The sequence below is a fragment of the Ipomoea triloba genome, chromosome 13 (assembly GCF_003576645.1).
Source record: "Ipomoea triloba cultivar NCNSP0323 chromosome 13, ASM357664v1".
NCBI classification, from domain to species: domain Eukaryota; kingdom Viridiplantae; phylum Streptophyta; class Magnoliopsida; order Solanales; family Convolvulaceae; genus Ipomoea; species Ipomoea triloba.
This window is the reverse complement of record NC_044928.1, coordinates 27,031,880-27,048,712: the sequence shown is the minus strand read 5'-3', so window position 1 is coordinate 27,048,712 and position 16,833 is coordinate 27,031,880. Positions and strand designations below refer to the sequence as shown.

The following is a 16,833-nucleotide window of genomic DNA, read 5'->3' as shown; positions in this document are numbered from 1 at the left end:
TTTTGCAAATTATTTGTGCTAATTTTGTTTTGAACTACGAGTACAAATAGTGATTGAAGTCTGTTGGACGGATGGATACCAAATTCAAAGAAATTCACATTTCATAATTTAGTGGGGTAAACGTATATTAAATACGCGTTATCGGCATACTAATCTAGATTCAGCTCGAGTTGTGTTTGACATAGAGCTCTTTAATTCATGCATCATTTATAAAAGTTAAACGTTCGACATTGTAGTTACATTAGTAGTCCGCTTACAAACTGTTGAGTTAATATTAAGAAATTTAAATTATACTATATGTATAAAGATGAGGAGCTTTTAATACTTGTGACAGAAGGTACAGATAAGGAGAGAGAATCCCTTGGATGAAAACTTAATGTATAAAAAAAGTCGAGTTAATACCTGGTTTGGTTCATTGACTATACCATTTTGATCATTGATTTTTAAATTTGTTCAATTTCATCCACAACTATGCAATTGTTAATCAAAATGATCATAATCAGGGCTATTTTGGTTAGGACTAAGGATTATTTTGAAAAAAAATTACATAATTGAAAATCAAAATGATAAAATCCTAATAGTTGAAGGATCATGTATTAACTCAAAAATGTCCTTTCAAAAAAAAAAAAAAAACTCAAAAATGTCTAAACAATTAATATTGGCCCAACTCATTGGTTAGCCCAAATCAATATCCACAGCCCAATCGTTGCGTCAGACCGGTAGTTGTTGCAAAGTCTCCAACAGTCCAACCATATATCTCGCCGGTCGCCTCCTTCCATCTCCTATACAATTTTGGCGACGCATCGCCGGTCAAAGAGAGAATGGCATCGGCTTGGGGGGCATTCTGGGGGACAAGGGTGATGGAAATAGTGAAGAAGCATGATTCCGGCGGCCTCGTATGGAAGCGAATAAAGCTCACCACCACTCGCAAGGCCAACGCCAAGAAGCGCCTCCGCCGTGTTTGGCAGGTCCCCTCCTATCTTTCTCACTTATCTACCTGTAACTACGCTGATATTCTAATCCCTAGGGTTTAAGGATTAGGAATTTTGATTATTCTTATACGTTTCTGTTCTACCGATTCCAGTTGGAGTATAAATTTGCATTTGTGCTTTAATTTACATATTGATTTGAGCTTGTTACTTCCTTCCTGTCGTTTACTTCTCCGCCTTCTCCGCATTGTGGTTTCAAAGTTGTTATTCTTTCGAAGGTCGTCATTAACTGCATAGTTTCCTTAATGATTCATTATTGTATATCTTGAATTTAGGCATTTAGCATACCATGATTACCACTACAAATGTATATGAGCCTCAAATACAGCTTTGATTCTTTTTTGTTGATGTCGTTCAATAAGTCAGGAGTTATAACTTATAAGAGATTGATCTTTATTTGAGAGTTCAAAGTAGATACTTTTAGTTTGCAAATTACTTATCTTCTCTAGATTGTGTGTCTAAAGAAACTTTTATTTGCGGTGTTACAGAAGTGCAATGTACTGGAGTAGTATTGGAAAACTATCAACTTTAACTGTTGCTTAAGCAGCCACAAGTAATAACTTAGTTCAAAAGATGATATTTACCTCATATATCTTTTGTTTATAGAGTTCAAGAAATCAAGAGTAAAGAGAGAGCAGAGATGATTTTGGTAGAAGATAGTATGTCTGTATGTCACATATAGATGATGTACCCTAACATATGATTCAATGATTGTCATATCCTTGCCGTCATGTGTCTTGTGCTTATACAAAAAGCCTTTTCACACGTTTTCATGCATTTTCAACATGTCTTGATAGTAGGTATGAAAAGAAATCAAAACCGCCTTTTTCTTTAATTTATATTATTATTATTATAAAATGGGGATCTCAAATGCATCAACCTTTCACTTTGCAAGTCCTGGAAATGGTTAAAGCATACAGTTTCTCTTGCATTGCAAAGTGGATGTTTTTAGACCCTGAACATCTGGACTTCATATACAATGTCAGAACCTTCCTGTCATGCAAATTCTTACCTTGGGCTGAAATTGGGATAAATTTTACTTAGATTTATATTAAACCTACCTACGGAGATATATGCTTTTCTTTGTAATGTAGTTTAATGAGATAGGTAAGTAGAATTACAATTCATCAACTCATGCAATCACAATTTTTTTATGCCTTTTGGTTGATATGTCTATCCAATAGGTCTCTCTGTTTGCTTCTCTAAGATCTTTTCTGTAACTTGAGAGGTTATTATTTGCCATGCAGATGATGACATAACAGCTAGTTAACCTAGGTTGCTACAAAATGCTCACATAGTCATTAAGTATTTTTGGCTAATATTTGCAATTGCCTCCTATATATATATATATATATATATATATATATATATATATTTATGTGTATGCATTTTCATTTCACCTTATTGTCTTGTTTCCATAGAATCCCAAATATTAGTTTGTAACATTAATTGCTAATTAGTAATTACCCGTAGGCAGACATGATTTAATTGCCTGAAGTTTAAAAAATCTTATTCCATTCATTTGTTTGAATCACTACTACAAATTTTCAGAATTATATTTCCTGATATATTGTTCGGATTATTCATGATCACTCACTGCCTTGTGCCTTGTCGGGGGTGAAAATACATCATATTTTGGTGGGAAGTGCAAGAATCTCAAATGCATTGCCTTCACCTTTTGAGCTATGGGTTTATGTGCATACTTCTTGATGGTTGTGTCGTTTGTATTTTTCAAACAGAGTAGCTAGGCTTTGTCACCGTGAGGGACTGAAATTGCCACTGTTGGGAAAATTTTGGGGCAATATCGGCTTACGCCAACCATTGAGGGATTGAATTGACCATTGGACCATAATTCAAGGACCAAGAGTGCAACGTTCCTTTTATCTTATGTCATCTAAATTGCCCAAAAATATGAAAATTTTGATATTTTTCTTACAGAATGAAGCTGTCCTCAGAGCCTGTTCTGAAGCTCCTGCCTCTGGAACTACACATGCTGGTGCTGGAGAAACTGATGCAACACAATCCACAAGCAAACAAGGTTAGCAGATGACAGAAGAAAAAGTAGCGCAATGCTTTGAGGTCATCTTTACATCTACCAAGCTGCCTTGGATAGAATGTGCTTGTTCTTGATATTGATTACATGCACATTTTTATTTGCATGGGTTGTTTAAACTTCATCTGTGGCAACTGATTCGCACAGAATCTTCTATGCTCTTCATGATGTTTAGTACCAAACCTTGATAGCAGACTTGTGTAGATTAAACTAAGGCCATAATTTTCTATTTCCATTTTTAGTGCTTAAAATATAATTCGGTTAGTATTATAATTGCTTGTTACACTTGGACAATAATTTTGTCTATTTATTGCTGTTAACTTGTTATTGCTAAGGTGCATTAATTTTTTGCGCTATAACTTTTTATTATTTGACAGGAACTGTGAAAAGTTTTTAGTCACTTTCAGTTTCCTTCTCCCCAACCTTGTGTCCCTGTAATTCGATGTGAAGCTTGTAGCTGACTAGCTGTTACGTTTCAACATATGTTACCGCTGCAGAAGCAATCTTTTTGTCCTCATCTTTTGACAGCTCTTAGAAATAGATAGGTGGCCCCTTAATATTAATTAGATGTTGAAATTTGGGGTGCATAGAATAGTAATGCTATCTTCACTCAGGAAATTTCAACCATAGATAGGATGGTGTTGTGTTAGCCTAGTTGATGATGTGGTCCATCATCATTTGGAGAAGGAATATCAAATTGATGGATCAATAAATGGGGAAGTCACTGAAAGTTAGTAATGCATCGAGCCACTCTAGGAATCAAAAAGATTGATTGAGACATTGAGGAAGTTAGAATGCAACTTCGTGTTCCCTTTTGTGTAACGTCACCTTAAAAACATGATTTCTCAGCCATCACTCCTTGTGTTACCCTCTACTACCTTCATTTTTCTACTCAGTGGCGTGTTTAACTGTTAGAGAGTTTGCCCTGCTAGAGACAGCCTCTCGGTGTCCCGATATGGACACCCACTCCTTTTTTCTTTGAGAAACTGAGTGTAAAGATCATGTGCTGAATATGAATCCTCAACTGTGAAGCTTCTTGATGATTGGACAAAAAGTTGTGAATTTGAAAAGTCTGCAACTTTTTGATGCTATGATTTGTCTGTCATGTGGTTGTTACTGCACTCTCACTAACCTGATGCTTCCATTCATGAAACAACTGAAAAGTTTTGAGCATACCCTCTCTCTCTCTCTCTCTCTCTGTTTTTAGTTTTACTCATCTGTTTATAAAAACTCTTTTTAGTCCATCTCTGTGGGCTACTAGTTGGTGTGTCTTCATGCCCAAATTGGTTTTCTAGTTTGATACAAAAGTTTTGGTGTGATTATGATAAGTTAGGCAATAGATTAAGGCATATATTATAGAAATCAAGATTGACAAAAACTGGTGTTGATTGCTGACAAAGGTGTGTTTGAGGAACCTTTCTTCCACGTTTAGGGGCCTACTATGGTATTGTTTGTCTGGGTAGATAGATAATAGAGATATTACTATTTGATGATAATTCAAATGAGGATTGCAGAGACTAAGTTGTCCTTGTTGCAGAGATACTAAGCAACCCAGATGATCTTAGTTTTTGTCCAAAAAAGATAGCAACTTGACCCAGATAGTGCCCCTTTGTCCAACTAGTCAATGCATATCATTTCATTCTTAACTGCTCAGTCCCGGTATTGCCCACACTTCCTTTCAAGACTCAAATACCCTCCAAGGTATTGAGAGGCCAGAGACTTTCTGGAATGAGGTCACGGTGTTAATTCCATTTAAAAGTATATCAGACATTAGCGTCATCTAAATATACTGTCTTTAAAGACCAAATTAAAATACCACCCTTCAAAAGGTTAGGAACTACTCATTTAATTTGTGACCTGAAAAGCTTGAGACTTCTTGATAGAGGCTACCGTGTTAATCCTTTTTAAAAGTAATGTGTGGTATTTGTGAGACCTAAGCATATGACATTTAAAGAGTGATCAAATTCCCTTCAAAATGTTAGGAACTAGTCATTTATGACCGGATAGACTTTAAATTTCTTGACATGAGATCACCGTGTTAATTTCATTTAAAAATAATATCAAGTATCTATGTGACCTGAATATATGTTCTTTAAAGATTGAAATATCTTTCCATGTTAGGAACTAGTCATTTATAGCCTGGTAGGCTTTAAATTTCTTGACATGGGGTCACGGTGTTAATTCCATTTAATTTAAAAATAATATCAAGTATCAGTGTGACTTTAATATATGATCTTTAAGAATTGAAATACCCTTTAAAGTGTTAATTAGCAACTAATCATTTACGACCCGACAGATCTAAAACTTATTAACATGAGATCAAGGTGTTAATCCCTTTTAATGATATAATTTGAGGTATTCTGTGGTCTACCATGACGGCTTGTAAACCCTAAGTCAGACATTTACACATCCAACTCAATTCTATCATTTTCTTCTTTCTCTCTCTCTTTCTTCAAACCATGACAATGAGATATGCATATCAGTATTATAGAATCGGTGACGTGAAGGACTCCAACAGCCTTAGATGATACTAAAACCACTGTCACAAGTAACTCTTGTCGGCTCTTTTTTTATATTTCTATGTTTTTCTTCTGACTTAGAAAACAATAATAATTACAACAATCATAAACCCTTTCTTGCTTCCTTCCTGCTGTATCTGCTTATTTATTTATTATATTGGTTTAATCATGGTGGACTATCAAACACTAATCATGTTTTTGCTCTAAGCCGTCCTCAACCTACAACCCGTACACTTGGCACCTTCACATGGGCTTTTAGCAATAAATCTTCTATTGTTTGATGCATATTTTTGCTTGCTTGTAGGCTTTAAAATACAATAATTAAATGAATAATTTTATGTTCATGTTGGTTAACAAAGTGATCTTTATATTATGAATATAATAAATCATGGGTGAGTCAACCAACTAAACCCATGATTCTTTTACATTTGCATGTGTATCGGTATAAAGATCGACACTTAAAAAAATTTGAGACACATCCCACGGCTTCAAAGTAAAACCGGGGTGAGAATCCTTGAGTCGGGGCCGCAAACATTTACACTTGGGTACTAGAGTACGAGCACCTTAAGAAACTTAAGGCCGTTGGGCAGATGCTGTAATTTGGGTAGACTCTAAGGTAAGGACAGCTAAAGGAACTTAAGGCCGTTGGACAGATGCTGTAATTCGGGTAGGCTCTAAGGTAAGGACAGATGGAGGCTCTCAAGTTTGGGGTGCGGATTGTTTACATGTGCATGCTTGTTTAGTAATTTTAATGGGGGAAAAAAGACAACTTTTAAGGATGCATTTTCTTGTTTAGTAAAGTCAATAGTTTGCAAAAGTGGTTGGAAGATAGTAGGGAGAGAAGGTGCAAGGAATCTTTATGGACTTTGCAGGAAGGCATGGGCCATGGTGGTGGGATTGTTTTCCTGTTCTCTTGACCAATTAGGGGATAAAACATGTTCCAAACTTGAAAACTGCAGTGATATAATTCTAATTGTACTCATCTAATGTTCAACAAAACAGAAATTTTGTGAGAAGTCTGGTTACATTAGTTGGAGGGCAATTTCTTTCTTGCATCCTACTCAGATGCTGTGACACCTGGCCTGTTCATAGCTCCCATGTATTTTCAGTACTTTAGCTTTAGGCATGTCTGTCTGCCCAGGAAAACACACTTTTATGAATTTCTCTGGTTTTTCTGTACTTGGAGTGGGAATATGAAACCCAAACCAACAAACAACAGCTTGAGAATCAGAATCAGAATCAGAATCAGGGAGGGGGGATTGGATTCTTTAATTTTGGGTACATTATACCTTTTGTAGGTTCCAAAGAGGTAGATGATGATCTTGCAAAGATAATGTTCTTATTCTTATGCTTCTTGAAATGGGTTCTGTTTGACATAGTTAATGTAGGATTAGCAATCATGTGTGTTAAAAGATGCAAAAATTCTTTCCCCTTTTTTTTATCGTTGTTTTTTCGGTTGTCGAAAAGAAAGAGATTTAATTTGTGCAGGGAAAGCATGTATTTTTTTTTTTTGGAGTACAGAATGAACCAAAAGAAGAGTGTTGTATTGTTTTTGTGTTTTGCTCTTCATAGTACCACCATTGATGCCGTGTTTTGCTCAGGTTGTTTTTTTTGTTTTCTTGGAAGAGAGTGGGGCAAAGGTTACATTACTGATCTGGAAATTAGTAGCTAAGAAAAAAAGGGGAGTCCTAAGCCTAAGGTTTTGTTCTAAAAGTGGTGAAACTATTGCAGCAGCTGCTGCTCTCTTCATGATCATCTGTTTTGTCATTACAAGAAGCCTCTGTGACTCCACTGGAGCCTGAGGATGATGAAGCTGGAGCCAGGTTCAAATCAGTCCTCTCCCTCGCCAAGAAATCGTAGAAAACCGGTTTGCTGTTGTTCTTTAAACCCGCACCTCTGTTGTTGGTGACGGCCTCGGCCTGGGTCGGGGTCTGAGCCTGAGCCGGGGGGTTTTCGTCTTCATTCTTGGCCCCTCTTTTCTTCAAGAATATACGGCACAACACCCAATTCTCCTGCACAAAAAAAAAAAAAAAGCGTTAGCGCATTAGCTCATGACCCGACCCTTTGTTTAATTTTGATACTAAATTGAAAGATGACCCTTCGTTTAGTTCTGATACTAAATTGAAATATGACCATTCCGACCCTTTGGTTTAGTTCTGTTCTGATACTAAATTGAAAGATGAGACTTTTCATTTAGCTATGATATTGAATTGAAAGATGTGGCGAACCTGAGGCGGGTTGTTGGGCAGGGATTCGGCATTGGTGAGGCGATATTCGTGCATGATCCAATCGGTTCGGGTGCCCTGAGGGGGCTTGCCTTTGTAGAAAACCAGAGTTTTCTTCATGCCAACAAGCTGGCGGTGGCCTTTGGAGCTCACAATCTGCTTGTCCAAACCAGTGGCCTTCCAGTAGCCAGAGCTGGTGGCTCTGTTTGACCTGTTTCCATTAGGATACTTCACCTCCCTGGTGCTAAAGAAATACCTCTCCTGCTCCAAATCACCTGAACCAAATCATCAATTATAATCTCATCAATTCCCAGAAAACCCAAAAAAAAAAAAAAAAAAACTATAAAGGCCTAATTTCAATTAAAAGTCTAAGCTGATAGTTGGACTGCACATTTATGTTTATATATTAGCCTAACCTGGCAAATCCCAGGGATCAGATTTGCAGATATCAACCTCGGGAATGATAGAAGCCGGCAAGGGACAGCTCAAAACCTTACACTTGAGATACTGAACCACCAACTCCTCATCCGTGGGGTGGAACCGAAACCCAGGCGGCAATCTCAGCACACCATTCTTCACAAAACTCAACTTCTCCATCACAGCCAAAAAGCTAAACTTTTACAGAATCTTGAATAGTTGAGATTGGAGTAGAGAATAAGGGAGAAAAGAAGAATTGGGTATGGGTATGGGTATGGGTAGAGAAGAGTGGCAAAGTGTGGGTTGTTTTTATAGTGTTGAAGAAGTGGGGGTAATTGGCGTAAGGAAGACTCAATCTCCATTTTTTTCCTTTAACTAAAGTAAAATTGTCTGGGCCGCTGCTTAGCTTAGCTTGTTTCCCCTCCCAAAACGTTTAACTCTTTCTCTAACACAAATCTTATACGATAACGAAAACTCCTAAGACTAGGATGCTCATTTTTCTCTTGTTCTTGTCTTAGGGAATACTAGTCAAACTTATTAAGGAGTTTTTTTTTTACCAGATTAAATAAATGTCCAAGAATATAGAAATAACCAGTACTTTAGGAAAAAAAAATCAGAAATAAATTCCGGTTATTAAGACTCTACCATCATTGATATTTATATATTCTTGTAGATATATTTCCATTCATGTAATTGCATTTACTTTAATTCTCTATTTTTCATTTCTCCGGTCTTTCATTCTCGGTTTTATATTCTCCAAACGTATTCTTATTTCTTTAGCTTTTCATTTCTTCACGAAATGGAGAATTCCGCCAACTATATGACCTCATACTACTGCTGTTGCCAGTAAGGTTCCAGTTCAGCCCCGATTACGAAGCAATGATTTTCGTTTCGTGTTTGACTAGAAATTTAAAATCGAGACCGTACACGACTCTATTCGAATGTTAGGATCTGACTTACTACTCTCTTTGCTAGTCAGGTTCTGGGTGAATCCCGATTACGAAGCAATGGTTTTGGTTTCGTGTTCGATTAAAATTAAAATTCGAGACCGTACACGACTCTATCCGGATGTTAGGGATCGATAGTTCTACTAAGTTCCCTCTTTAGTTGAAGAGTCGCTTTGCGTTTACATTATTAAACGTTATACGCAACAGTCTTGATTCTTAAAACAGACGAATACCAAGATTTAATTCCAATACTAATCGATTTTGTCCATTTGACACGATTCACGATTTATTGAAAAATTTTACAATGTCATGTGCTTTGCAAAATCTTACTCTCTTTCTCCCATAAACCTATGACAAAACACACACCATGATATAATCTTGTTCACAAAAGACAAAATTTTCCTCGTCCCAAGGGCCCACACCCCGACCTGACAGGATAGTTGAGGGTAAATCATGGTGATTCAATGATTTCTTATGTAGGAAGATTAGTGTCTGGTGCCAACTACACTGTGGTTGCTAAGACTTAATCTTATATTTTAATCATAATTTTATCACCTGAGTATCAACTGAGCTATCTATACGACACCGCGTTGTGGCCTAAATAGTTTTATATAAAATTTCCCATGGTTTATTAATCATTGAGGGAAAAGAAATAAATTTGAAGGTGGGAGGGGGGTAGTTTGGATATTATGGGATTGGAAGGGAGTTAGGGGATCATGGGAATGTCATGTTGGTTAATTAATGTAAGAAAAGAGAGAAATTAATTAATTACAAAGTAGTAAAAAGAGTTGCCTCCCCGTAAGGGTGAAGTCAGCTTATGTCACGCCGCTCCTTTAATGGTTATTCTCTTGAAATTACTCAAATACCCCTCTCCATGTCCTAACAACTTTTGCCTACTCATTCATTTTTTTAAAAGCTCAATAAATACACAACTAACAACTACTTATTCACATATAAATATGTCTAATTACAAATCAAACATATATATCATTAATTACAAAATATTAAGAACTATATTAACCATAAACCATGGAAGCAAAAATCTCCATACCCAACATGAAAGTGTTCAATAGGTTATTTTAACCCTTAACTAGAGGCTAAATCTCAATCGGGCCATGTTCTTAGATAGCTCTCCCAAATTCCTGATATCATACTTAAACGATTAACCCTTTAAAAAAAAAACTGAGTCAACGTATAAAAATTAAACTTTGATTTATGAAAAGGTTTCACCGCTACTCGAATATGCGCTCTGGATGAAGCATATATGCATTGTGATTCTAGTCGACGAAGAACTACAAGGAGGTAAATGAGCCTAGGTTGCTCATATATAGCTGAACGACTGAAAAAAAGAAGTCTAATAAATAATAACTCCCATAGAGAAAACTTGAAATCTTATGATTGCCAAGCCACTTGTCCAACCAACCTGGTTGGAGGTTGCCCCTCAAAGATCAGACCACAAAAGAGTTAAACTTGAAATCTTATGATTCGCAAGCTAACTATTAAGTTCGACTAACTCGACTGGAGATCGATTGCCCTCTCTAGAAATTAAACTTTAGACGCTATCTTACGTCTCATGAATTTGTTTATTTTACAAGTTATGGGTGCGTGACAGCGCGGTTTACAAGGATGGCAAGTAGTGTGGGCTGGGTTGCCAAACCCCTCAAGACCGGCAGTGCAGCAGAAATAGAAGCAAGACATTGCGCTGTCATGGATAAGGAATCGCATGAGGTGAGCTAAGGTAAGGTTTGATAAAGATTTGTATGTATATATATGTTATTTTTGTGCATGGGGGGACCAAATGCCAAATGCCCTCTCTAACCTTATTGGTTGACCCTTTGTTACTCCAAGAGTTGCAAAGATAGAACCACAAATTTATTTCATAGTCCCATCTATCCTATACTCCTTGCCAAACAATGCCTTTATTTATTTATTTTTTTTTTTTTATCTTTAATAGGGTTACCAATTGGAGAAGAAAGGAGAGGGAAGTGATAAGGTTTAAACCCAAACAAAATGTCACTAACATAATCTATGCATGAATCTAATATATGTATTAGCTTTAATTTTATCATGTTCACACTCAATGTGTTTTGGCTGTTTTAGCACTTATCAAACTTTTTGATGGTAGATATTTACTACATATGGTAGTTAAGAGATCTTGGAAGTCAAAAGAATGTGGAAATTTGATAGAATTTTGTAGATTAATTAGTTAAGCTAGATATAATAGTTTTCTTTGATTTGTTTTTGGTGAATAAGAGGTGGTATCTTGTGATTCGTGGAATTGAAACCAAAAATATATATTTCATACGCACTAAAACATACAATTCAAACTCTTCAAAACGTGGAATTGTGTATATATATACTAGTGCAACCAGTACTTCTTACAAGCTTTTCCAACTCAAATGTTACACTTTGATAATCAATTTCTTATTCAACCATTATACATTTTGAACTTATAATACATCAAGTAAACATCTCACTTAACCACTCAGGAGAACCTCACTCCACATTAACTCGACCTAAATCGGCAGTGGGCTCCCACTGAAAATTATACCGTAAATAACTACTTTAAGTGTCATTTAAACCCAAATTTTCCAACACAAAATATTCTTCTTGGGATCGCTTCTGCTAGAGATCAACGCCGTACCCTTATATTAGGGGACTTCGAATATAATATTCACAATTTGAGAAAGTTTTCATACTTGACCAACATGTATTATAATGATGTAAATATGAAGAAATGAAATGAAATATACCAAAAATGGTTGGTTTAATGTTTTCTCAACAAAAGTGAGATTTGGCAAATAATCTTTATATCATTATTAACAATGAACAAAAAAAAGAAAAAGAAAAAGAAAAAGGGAACCCTATATATGCATGAACACTCTAACCTGAAACCAACGAAATTCAGTGGTTGCATGCGTTATCGGATCGGATAAGATGCAAATTCAGATTTGACAAATAATCTTTTTATCATTTGATGATGGATTCCTTGAATTGATGCATACCATTTTATATTTTTAAGATAGATGCTAAATTCCTTATGTCCAGTTGGGGAATGATATACTAATTAAGTTAGCTACGCTTCATAATAATGATGTCAAATCACATATTACTACATTATTTTAATATCGATCATTTTTTTTCATATAGTTTTATTCTTATTCGAAGAAAAGTTCTAACCTTGCAATTATATTAGCAGCCAACTTACCAACTATCTCAAGATATTATATATTATTTCGTTACTTAGAGTATGAAATTAATGATAGGGTGTGGATGCTTAATGAAATTGATTTTTTTTTTTTTGCACATTTTGTGTGAGAATTGAAAAAAAAATTGCTTTACATTATATTAAGTGAATTAAATTTTTTCCCTATGATATTTTTCATTTTTTTATGAAGTAGTTGAAAATTTAGTATTGTTTTTATAGTATTTGCTATGCACTTTACACACACACACACTCTCTCTCTCTCTCTTTTTAAAATTTTTTTTACCTTTAATTAATTTCTTTATTCCAATGCATGTATATATTTTGATCATAGGTGACCTACTAACTGTATAAAAATTGAACTTGTTATACAATATATTTATTATCTTCCACATCTATCATATTCCATGTCAATAAGCCACGACCATGGTTGAATACCACATCAACTTTTAAAAATAAGATATTAGACCACAAGATAGGTCATGCTCGTGGCATACCTCGTGTAACATGAATTGGAAGAGCCTTGGCTTGGGCCATGATTGTGGTTGAGGTTGTGGATGTTGAAGTTGTAATCGATTCCTAATTGTCACGGGTCGTGGCTTGCAACTTCCTATGCACAACTACAACTGTGACCTAAAATATTTGCAAGCTGTTCTTAAAATTATAAGTAGAGCTACGACCGTGACAATTATTCTAACTCATAATATATTCACATATAAGAATGGTAAAATGTCGAACAATTTGGTTAAGTTTATGATTTGATTCAATCCAAGCCATAACTCAAGACTCAAACAAGTAAATATGAAGTAACATAACTATATATAACAAAAGGAGAAAAGAAAACAACATGAATTTAGGCCGTGCATCACCAACGACGTTATAAAAAAAAGGCCGAGCATAAAAATATGACAATATTATACAAGATACAAATACAATATATATCTTGAATTGATTAACACAATACTACAATCACAATCTTATTGTGTTACTTATAACCAAGTAATTAAGCACATATAATAAGATATTAAATACAATATTACACTAAAAAATATACTAGGTAAAGATTGAAACCTTCCAAGGTTTAAAAGAAAGTTCCTGTCCTAGGTGAAGCCCAACTAATCTAGATTACATGTAATTGATTAGCTCAATTAAAAAGATTAATAGACAACTCTCTCTAAAGAGTCAAACTTAAAACCTTGCAATTATCAATTCAGACACCTAAAAGACTAAATTTAAATAATAAGATGACGAATTCACGAATATAATATATATGGAGAAGAAGAAAACAGTAAAAATACTACTTTACTATAATAAATTTTAATGTTTTTTTTTAGTACTATTGACTCTGTTACAATGTAGTATCTGTTTATAGCTGCTTTCTTAATAAAACAGCATTGGGCCGGGGGTGAGTATTGGGGTGGGTAGAGGCGTGGAGGAATAAAGTTTGGGGGGTCCAACTTGGTAGCGAAACGACGGGCGTCTCACGTCGGATTGAAGGGTAGCTGACGAAATGGAGCAATTTCAATTTGCAAGTATGATATGATGCCCCATTTCTAGATTTTCTAATATTTTCTTGTCCCTTCTTTATTTCTTCCATTTCCACAATATATAATAAATATAAAAATGGTCAACAATTTTTCCATCTCAATTACTACGCTTTTCTCCCAAATTCTCCTATACGAAATGCCCATTTTCTTTGCTTAATTAAACTGCTCGTTGAATAATTCCCAAGGAAATATATATATTCAAAAGTAACGTAACGTACAAAACTAAATTTACTATATTTAATTTACACCAATAGCGTCGCTGGTTTTGGAACCGGTCTAGCTTCCCCTTAGCTATTGAGTGATATTTTTGGCTTGCAAATAATGTTTGTGCTCACTCTTTAACTAAATCTAAATATAATTCGTCTCGTTATTCTTCACTCCATGTTATCTTATTTAGCTTATAAATGTTGTATAGAACCTAATAAAAAGGGTTCAGGTAGTCATTAATCAAGTTTGAATTGAGAAAAAAAATACATGCCACGGTTTATGAGTTTGAGTAATAGTGGAGTACCCATACCTAAAATACACGTTTATGTATATATATTAAATTGGTTTTAAGATTAGTTTGGGTACGCTTGGATAGTATTAAACATGTATGGAACGAGTACGAGTATTATTCTAATGAGTTTAAACAAGAACATGTAGTTTTAAAATTAAAATCTCTAATCCTTAATTATAATTCATCATCACTTTTTACATAATGACTATATTCTCAATTGAATTTTTGAGGATATTTGGGGGGGTGGGGGTGGAAAGTGGGACAGTTGGAATTTAGTTAAAATGGAGCCTCAAACATTGAAAATTGAAGAAGTTTGGTTCCGTAGGGAGAAGGGAAACTTATAAGAAGAATATTTATATTTATACATATAAATATATTAGAGAAAATTAATGAAAGGGATATGAGGGGCCCAAAGTAAATGGCCTCATAAACCCACTTGTAGTTTGTAAAGGAGAAATGGTTTTCCCAATTGCGGCTATACCCTTCTCTCTCATACTGTCATTTTAAAAAAAAAAATTTACTTTTTTAAAAATTTGTTTTCATTAGTTGCGAGTCAAATGCGGCGTTTGCGTGTGTGGGTTGAACAGCTTTTTTTTTTTTAATAAAAAAATAAATATTTTACAAAAAATAATATATGCAGAGAAACGTCCATTTCTTGCAATTGGTTTCTTTTCGTAAAATATGTAGTTGAGTGGGAATCTCCTGTTTTATTGGATTCTAATAAAGTATATATACTCACTCCTCTTCCACCAGATATACATATTTTTTTTTAATACTATTAACTCTATTACAATGCAGTATCTATTCATAACTATTTTCTCAACCTATTGAAGCACAAGAGTTAATATTGTCTGCACTGAGGCTCGAACCCACCACCTCCCGTATAAAGGGAAGGGTTTGGACATACATATTTTATAAAACTCTTTTTTTTTTTAATACTATCAATTCTATTACAAGGTAGTATCCGTTAAATACACTTTCCTCATCTGTTGTAGCCCAAAGAATTTTTTTTTTTAATACTATCAACTTTATTACAAGGTAGTATCCGTTCAATACACTTTCCTTATCTGTTGTAGCCCACAGAGTCAATATCTCATCAATACCAGAGATTTGATCCTGTGACATTTCCTCAAGGAGAGTTGTTGTAGCCCAAAGAATCAATACCTCATCAATATTGATGATTTGATCTTGTGACATTCCCTCAAGGAGAATCATAGAGGTGTCAACTGAGCAAAAAGTGCTTGGCATGTATAAAACTTATTTAATATATAGACACATAGTTATATTCTTAATTTCGTTCACAATAAACACATGGTAATTTTTCTCCTTATTATTCATGGTAACTGATAGCGATACGGGACCTCGGGGGGTCCAGTTTATTGGAAAAAGTATGAGTCCAAGTGGGGATGGTGAAGGAAGGAGGTTGACGCAAGTCTTGTTGGGCTAGGAAGACATGCATGAATGGTGGCCCAAAAGAGGAGAGAAAAGGAGTTCGTCGGCAGCAGCAGGCTGGAGTAAAAAATGGATAAGGAGTGCTGGTAATAAGGATCACACCCTAGACTTCCTATAACGCATGCAGGCAAGTTTAAACCCACCAAACCGCATCGTCTCTTGTATACCAAGGAGCTGCACCTTATATTTATTCCTTTATTTGCGGGTTGGTCGGCGACATGTCCAGCGTGTGTGGTGTGTCCCCGAGCACGGCTAAGGCCACTTGAGGGGACATAGTATTAAAGGTATGTACGTACATGGAGGGGGTGGTGATCAACTTTTTCGGCTAGCGCATGGCTAGCAAGGTTAGCCCATCTAACTTCACTTGATGTAGTATGGCTAGCAAGGTCCAAACACCCCTTGACACATCATCGGCGCCCCCACTGGTGGGGGTTAGTAGTAAGGGGTAGAGAGGGATGGTAGAGAAGGTGGGTGAAAACTGGAGACGTGGGTGAAGACATGAGACATACATGGACATGTGGAGGATGGATACGGAAGACTGGTCGATGCGGTACACTTGTCAATAGGGGTGTAAACGAGCCGAGCCGAGCTCGAACCTAGAGTGGCTTGAGCTCGAGTTCGTTAAGGAAGGCTTGGCTCAAGTTCGAGCTCGAGTTCGATCGAGCTTGAAAATTGATGCTCGAGCTCGAGCTCGGCAATTTTCGAGCTGCTCGAGTTCGTCTCGAGCAGCTCGATTGTTCGAGCTCGAGCTCGAGTTCGAGCTTGAATTTTAGCTCGAATTCATGCTCGAACTCAAGTTCGAGTCCGATTTTGAACTCGAATTTAACCTGTTTGATTTTAAATTCATGTTTCAATTAAAAATAAACTATAATATTATATGTATACATATTTTATATATATATATATATATATATATATATATATATATATATATATATATATATATATATATATATATATATATATATATATATATATAT

General features: G+C 35.5%; 2 protein-coding genes across 2 annotated transcripts; one reads left to right on the top strand and one right to left on the bottom strand.

The window, feature by feature from the left end:
• The first annotated feature begins 753 nt into the window (after positions 1-753).
• On the top strand, positions 754-3,372 carry LOC116001631. Its single transcript, XM_031241523.1, has 2 exons — positions 754-968; positions 2,928-3,372. Exons 1-2 carry the CDS (start codon positions 822-824, stop codon positions 3,030-3,032), a joined length of 252 nt encoding a protein of 83 aa, XP_031097383.1. The 5' UTR covers positions 754-821; the 3' UTR covers positions 3,033-3,372.
• Positions 3,373-7,084: 3,712 nt separating this feature from the next.
• Positions 7,085-8,473, bottom strand: LOC116002695 (NAC domain-containing protein 83-like). The gene is made up of 3 exons (XM_031242863.1): positions 8,203-8,473; positions 7,790-8,061; positions 7,085-7,573 (listed from the first exon to the last, which is right to left on the bottom strand). Exons 1-3 carry the CDS (start codon positions 8,381-8,383, stop codon positions 7,256-7,258), a joined length of 771 nt encoding a protein of 256 aa, XP_031098723.1. The 5' UTR covers positions 8,384-8,473; the 3' UTR covers positions 7,085-7,255.
• Positions 8,474-16,833: the final 8,360 nt, after the last annotated feature.